General features: G+C 36.7%; 1 protein-coding gene across 1 annotated transcript in view; it reads right to left on the bottom strand.

Moving 5' to 3' along the window:
- Nucleotides 1-414: 414 nt before the first annotated feature.
- TRDN (triadin) overlaps nt 415-7,468 on the bottom strand; it is a 199,312-nt gene continuing 192,258 nt past the window's right edge. Inside the window, 1 exon segment of the mRNA XM_085541752.1 lies at nt 415-2,728. Within this exon segment, the coding sequence (XP_085397878.1) occupies nt 2,586-2,728 (143 nt within the window). The 3' untranslated portion in view covers nt 415-2,585.

The raw sequence follows: 7,468 nt of genomic DNA, 5'->3' as shown, positions 1-7,468 counted from the left end.
TTTGTGTCTCTCTGTTTCTTGGTTATTGAGATAATCTTGACCTCATATTAGTTATAGGAGAATGCTTTTGGTAATATATATATTTGTAGCTTTATAATAATAGTTTAAATAAGTATCTTGATGAACATAGGTTACTTTGGTACCAAAAGAAGAATGGTTGCAAATAATTTGACTTAACTGTCAGAGTGTAATCCATAAAAAACTGTGTAGAAAGACTAATTTAGATAAGTATTTCGAAAAGCCCATTTGGGGTGAATAAAATCTGGGACAATTCATTTTCAAGCCTTAGCTGTAAAAAATGCCATCTTCATATTTATAGGATTTGTAATTACTTGGTAGGGATAAAAAGTTTACATATGTAAGCCCTTACCTGCCACTTCTGCATTCACAAAAACAATCTTGCAGTCACAGAAACACAGTATATATTCTTTATTTTTCAAAACAGATAACAATCAGCATATGATTTTGAAATATTTCAGGATAAATTGAATAAAGCCATGCAACTCAAGTAATGCTTTTTAAAGTTCCTGTTGAAGAGAAAAATGCTTGCTATTTTGAGAGCACAACTGTTTCCTCTGTTCTTAGAGGAAATCAGGCTGATATTAGGGAAATAAAAGAAATAGCTTATTTTATATTAATTTTTCAGTGATATTCAATATTTATGTTTACAAAGCACTTGGATGCATAACTGAGACACTATGGGAATGATACCTGAAACATATCCTTGCCATCTCTCAACTCAAATGAGAAAGAAGGGTTATGGTTAATCATAATATATGGAATTGACTGTGGCAAAAGAAGTTGAAAAGAATGAAGGCTTATAGTGCAGTAAAGTCTTGCCTTGATTATTGAAGTTGGATAAAGTCTTGAAATTAAATGATTTTTTTTGAAAGTTATAGTCTTATTTTAAGACAGCTTTCACAGTAAAAGCCTGGGGCACTAACATCCATAATAATATACACATAATCATAAATTGCGGGAAAAAAAAACCACATCAAAACAAACCAAGACTGGAAATACAAAAAGGCCTTCTGAAAGAAAAGTAACAAGTAACATTTTATCAAGAAATATTCTCTGCCAGCAGCTCTGTATCCCTGTACACATGCAAAACGGATTTCATAGGTAGCAGCGGAGGCCTGAACTTTTTTTATCTGCCATGTGCTCCAGTGTGGGAAGAGCTACTCATAGAGAACGTTCCTACCTCTTTTCAGAAATCACTGTCTAAGCTGCTTGTTGCAATCACAGATTTTACAGCAAAGGACTTGTACAGTATGGGACTGCATCTCAGACTACATGAGGCCATGATCAACAATCAGTGTCAGCTTGACTCAGCAGCACAGCAGCAAAAGCGATCTGAATTGTATTAGTTTGTCGGAGATTCAGTTGTTTGAAACACATGTGAGTCAAATATTTAATTGAGATACTAATGGGTTGGCAGGCAGAGAATGGGGAAAAGCAGTGACATTGCCTGGAATTATGCAGAAAGTGGGGCAACAGATTGTTACAGGTGTGATCAGACTCTACAACTATCCAGTTGTGCAATGAGCATCATGCTCCTTCAGCTGGCAGCTGTCTCTAAGATCACTGCTGTACCTTTCACAGATTAAATGCAAACATACAGCAGCTTGAGAAAATGCAAAGCAGTTTACATGGTAACAAACTGGCATGTATACCCACTGGGTAAGATTGTTTTCATGTTGTGACCAGCATCATACATCACAGCTTTCCATCTTATGCTAATAGCAAATCATTGGCTGGTGTATTCTCAATTTTCATGGTTTTTGCTGCACATTGATCTGATTTATCCACAAGAAAAAATTTTGCTTTGTTTTGCTTGTTTCTTGGGATCTTCATGGTGATAAAACATTGATTTTTTTCTCACCTTTGCCATGTTTTACTTTCTCTTCTGACTTTGGGCTTTATAACATGAACTATTTGTATTTTGCCAGCAGGCAGGGCAAACTCACAGTGCCTTTAACTGCTTCAGGTCAAACAGAAATATTCATCATTAGCATGACTTGAAGAATCTACTTACTGGTATGCTGAGCTGCTGATAGCAATTGTGAACTTCAAGCCAGACTGGTCAATCAGACATAAAAATAGCACCAGTTGCTGGGCACATTTTCATGATTTAGTGAGCCCTTCTCCTGTCAGCAATTTGATTGAACTTTAAGAAGAAGTGATTTAGGATTGCAGGTAGTCTTGCAATCTTGCTGATATAAAAGCTATGTTCATCCTCTCACTCCCTAGTTAAGAATAAATGGAAAACAGACTGACTTTAGTGCCAAGCAGGTAAAGAAAAACAGGAGGAGCAAAAGAGGCAGGAAATCACACACACGCTCACACACACAATCAGGCCAATGCTTTGTTAGCAGCCTTTCCACGAGAAATGGGGTGCTTTTGCTTCTCTACCTTTGTCAAACACAGTTGATTACTGTTTGTTTTGCCAGTGTCTCATGGAAATTTTCCAGGTACATGTGCCAAGTGGGTCACATTCTTGTGATGACAAGTACCACTGTGACTACTGTGGACCTCAGCAGAAAAGATAATGTGCAAAATGCCAGCAATTGCAGGACTCAGTCTCTTTACTGCCCTGGTTTCCTTGTCTTTCTCTTGGAAGTCTTTGAGTGACTTTTTTCTTCCTTGTCTGAAGAGGGGTTGGTAGGAAACTGCAGTCCAAATCCGTTAGGTCCATTAATGAAAACACACTGAAAGTAGCGAACAGGAGCTTGGAAAACAAAGAAGAAATAGTTAACATTTATTATAATTTCCAAATTGAAACCACAAGACTCTGTTGAATTCTTTCAGAAAATAAATATATTATTTAATTCCCATTAATTGAGTTAAAGCAACACACATGTTCAATGTCTCACAAGGCAGATTCCACATTTCAACAAGATTTTAGCTGAAGAGGTCAGCATGACATATTTGTAGCAGAAGTTTAGAAACTACAGACAATTTTTGTTTAAATCCATTATTCCACACAGTTACAGGTCCTTTTTCTTCCCCCTCCCCCCGCCCCCCAACAGAATATTTGCATTCTAGGATAGCTGAGTGGAAATTCCTAAAAGCCATACTTATATTTTCTGATCTTATCACAGCCACTTTTGGATATAGTGAGAAGTTCCAATAGAACTCCAATGAAATGGTGACAGTGGCATTTTTATTAGGGTTCGGATGAGTGCATCTATGTATCTATTGATCTGAAAAAGGGGACCATAAATGGCACTGCCTGATTCCTAGTCCTTCAAAATCATGGTGATTTGCTACTTTTTGATTTTTGAGCACTGCTCTATATAGTCACACTTCTATGCACAATGTTTTAAAGGTTTTTAGGAGCACATCTTTTCACCACAGATGAAATTGACCTTATTTGTTACAGAAGCTAAGTTGTGGACTCTGAAATTAATGCTGACAAGATTTTAAAAGATAACTATTCGCCTGGTAGTCATTTGGGAAAATTATCGGAGGGTTGCTGGAATCTGAGAAATGTTAGTTCTCTTTTTCTTCTATTTCTTTCCTCTGCTGTTCCATATTGAAAACAAACAAACAAACAAACAAACAACAACAATGAAAAACAGCTGTTCATTGTAACAGGTCCAATATGAGATGGACTCCAAGGCTCCAAAGCTCCCTTGTGCTATGAACTCAATGCAAGGTTTGTTTGTTTACTTCCAAGTCAAAATAAAAAGTTGAACACAGAGTGGTGTGTCAGAAATGCTGGTATGTTCAACCAAATTATTTTACCCTCTGTGGTTTTCTTGCCTCACTTATTCAAATGTTAAGTATTTACTGTCTAAAAGGTGCACTCAAAAGTGAAGTTGGGCATCAGATTCTTCTGAAAATGACTTACTACTTTCCCCCTAAATCTAAGACTAGAATCAGTTTATCCCCACAGGTTATTGGCATTTTCACTGTGGTAAGATGAATCCAGGATCTCTGTTCAAAAGATGAAATTACAGAAATCATCTCCTGATTAGAGCTCACAGCAGGAATGTAGAGACTGAGGTTCACATCCAGGGCCTGACAAGCCATAGAGAGACACTTATAAAAGTATTTATAGAAACATGAGTTCACAGAATCACAGAACATCCTGAGCTGGGAGGGACTCACAAGGATCATGGAGTCCAGCTCCACACAGGACCACCACTGAAATCCTACATCTGAAATTACTGTCCAGTACCAGCAGGCTTGGTACCTGTTCCATGTCTGATCACGCTCTGGTGAAGAACCTTTCCCTAACCCCCAACCTGACCCTCCTCTGATGCTCCATGTTGTTCTATTAGATACTAGACACTGTCACCAGAGGTCGGACATCAATGCTGCCCCTCTGCTCCCTGTGAGGAACTGTGGGCCACCATGAGGTCTCTCTCAGCTCCTTCTGCTCTGAGCATCTTTTAATGCGGATCAGCTACATTCTCTTCCTTTGCTTGCTGTATGGTAACACTTGGGCCAAGAAGTTTCTGGGGTATATTACAATTACAATTAACAGGCTTATTCCATTCAATAAGATATCATTCCTAAGTAAAGTTAATTAAAACCGTACATTGCCACAAAAGAAGCTATGATTAAAACCAAACTTTTCCTATCAAAATGCTCTGCTAGAGATTTCTCAATAGGTTTCACTTAAAAGAAAAAAAAAAAACCAAAAAATTAAAATAAAAAAAAAAAAAAAAAAGCAAGACTAAAATCGACTCCCACTGTGTGTCAATTTGATAAAAAGAATTATTTTATAGGATGGAAACGGCCAATTTAAAACTCACCTTTCTCTTTTTAAATGGAAATAATTTCTGCAAATCCCTCTAATGGGTATAGAAATAAAAAATGTCAATTGCCAGTTCTCTCTTCTTCATGAAGAAGGCAAGTAGGGTATCATGCACTTGTTTGCCCCAGAAAATACTTTTTTTAAGGACAGTAGAAATCATTTCAAAAATAACTGTGCATGCAGTCAGAATGCAAAATTCAACCCTTTCTTTCACACATTCAGCAAGTTCTGATACATACTAGATCTTTTATAAGAAATATTTTAAACATGGTTCTATATGCAATAATCAGCATGCCTGACATCACAGTATTTTGCAAAGAAGTCATTTTTAGTTTTTGGATGGTTTTCAAACTGTTAAAAACCTTTTTTGAAAATTTTGTTTATTTGTTTGTTTGTTTCCAAACTGTCTTGGTTAGATTTCCTCCCAGTACACAACTACTCCTCATTGATTGTCCTTTTTACAATGCCAGTCACCTATATACAGGAGCAATCTTTGAAGCAGGAAATGTTTTCAGAATACTTTTTTTCTGTGCTTTTCCACTACTCTTTAATATTATATTTCTTAGGCTGCTTTATTGTGCAAACCTGAGCTGCAAAACATGCAGATAAAAATGTCATTCAAACAAATGCCAGCATCTCTGGAACTATGTCTGTATCAGAATCTGCAGCATTGTTATGATGTGCCATAGCCAGGAGAACAAATTGAATTTTGGCATGCAAAGAAAACTACAAATGTAACTCCTGTTTTACAATTCCCACATTAAATATGAATACAGAATGTCTCTTCTAAACTGAAGAATGTTCCCAATTCTAATGTATTGTCACATATCTTCAGGGCAAATGTTATTTAAAAAAAAAGAAAAAGGAGACGAACAGTAGGAAATGTGGCTTAACATTATAATTCTTTTCTCAGATTTTCAGAGGAAAAAAAGTGTGTATCTGGCCTTATGCTTCTGGATAGGATGTAATTTATGATAAAACATATATTTACTGAATATTTCCCTATGGGTGTTACTGGGGAAACAATTACAAGAAAAAAAAAATGCAAGTGTTGGAAAAATCTAGAAAAGTTTATTTGACAAATTACAGCTAATTCTGTTATACTAGGATCTGCTTCCTATGAGTAAGTTGGTTTTGGGAAGATGGAAAAGGAGATATTTTAGTCTTCGTTTTTATTGAAGGAAAGGGTAAGGTATTTTTCCCCTCATGGAGGGAGAGAAATTTGAAAAATATTTTTTTGATCTTTTAAAATAATTTTTGCATAGAGACAAATCAGTTGGAAGTCAAGATGAGTTCCAGAAAGCGATCTCTCTGGATTAGGTGTTTATGCAGTTGTTCTGTGCTAGTCAAGAATAAATGTAAAGCATGTTATGTAGATATGCATATCACACTGAGAGATGGTTTCAAGAAATGTGGGTGGAACACTTCAAGAGCACTGTCCTGATGCTTTCAATTCTTTAGCAGAGAGGAAAAAAGACTGGTTGTCATGCTTGAGGTCTTTTCTCATTAAAGAGTTACTGTAGTCCTCATGACCCTTTGTTGGATTTCTAGTAAATCCACACTCCTCTTGTACTGGGGAGCCCAGAATTGGGCAGAATTCGCATAAATTACGTGTGCCCTTGCTAATGTTGGGTATAAAAAGGCAGCACAACCCTCTGAGGTATCCACACCTCCTAATTTTGAGTCATCTGCAAACATTTTTGCAGTACACTCTGCTTCATCATGAATATAATTAATGAAGACGTTAAATAGGAGTGAACCCTGTGCTCACCCTCCGATGCTTCCAGCTTTAAATCGACAAAATAAAAATGATCACAAGCCCTACATTCATGGTCTGTATGCATACTGAAAATCAAGTTCAAATGAACTTTTGTCCTTCTTCCCCACCAGAGGTTTCCATTGTCCCTAAGATTACCTTACAGGACCTGCACTACACTTAGACAGTTGTACTATCCCAGTGAAACTTCACTCTTGACACTGTCCTGGGAGTGAGGTACACTGCTATATGCTCTCCAGCTTTGCACCATGGATCGCCACATGCTAGGCCCTGCCATTCAGACAGTTTTTAATCCATATCACTGTTTGCTCATCCAACTCTTATTTCTCTACAAGCATCCTATGGGATACAGTGCTGAAACCCGTAGACAGTATCAACTTCTCATCTCAGCTTAACTCAGCTACCAGTGTATTTGATCACAGATTATCAGGTTGATCAAGCATGGCTACTCCCTTGTAAATTCATACTATTTCTGATCACTTTCTTGTCCTTCATGTGTATGGAAACAGTTTCAGGTTTAGTTTTCTGTCACCTTCCCAGGGATGGAGGCGATGATGACTAGTCTATAGTTCCCCGTGTCTTCTTTCCCTTTTTGGAGATAGGAGCAACATTTACTTTTTGCAAGTCCTCAGATACCTCTCCCAAATACCATGGTTGTTCAATGATTATGAATTTGACTTTGATTTGATTTGATTAAATTAACATTTACAGAGCTAGAATGCATATTACATACTATTTGTTGTTAATTAAGCCAGTTATTTAAGCCAGTTGAATTGAATATGTGATAGATAGAAGTCAACTAACTGACACAAGTCTCAGTGTAAAAGAGAATAAAGATGTTCCCAAGACCATAGATGATTTGAACAATTAAACTATGAATTTAGATTATAATTTATTTCCAGATAATAGGTAAAAACAACAACAAA

This window comes from Coturnix japonica, chromosome 3, assembly GCF_054131305.1.
Source record: "Coturnix japonica strain WE chromosome 3, WE-NBRP24, whole genome shotgun sequence".
Taxonomy (NCBI): Eukaryota; Metazoa; Chordata; class Aves; order Galliformes; family Phasianidae; genus Coturnix; species Coturnix japonica.
This window is presented reverse-complemented; position numbering and strand designations above follow the sequence as displayed.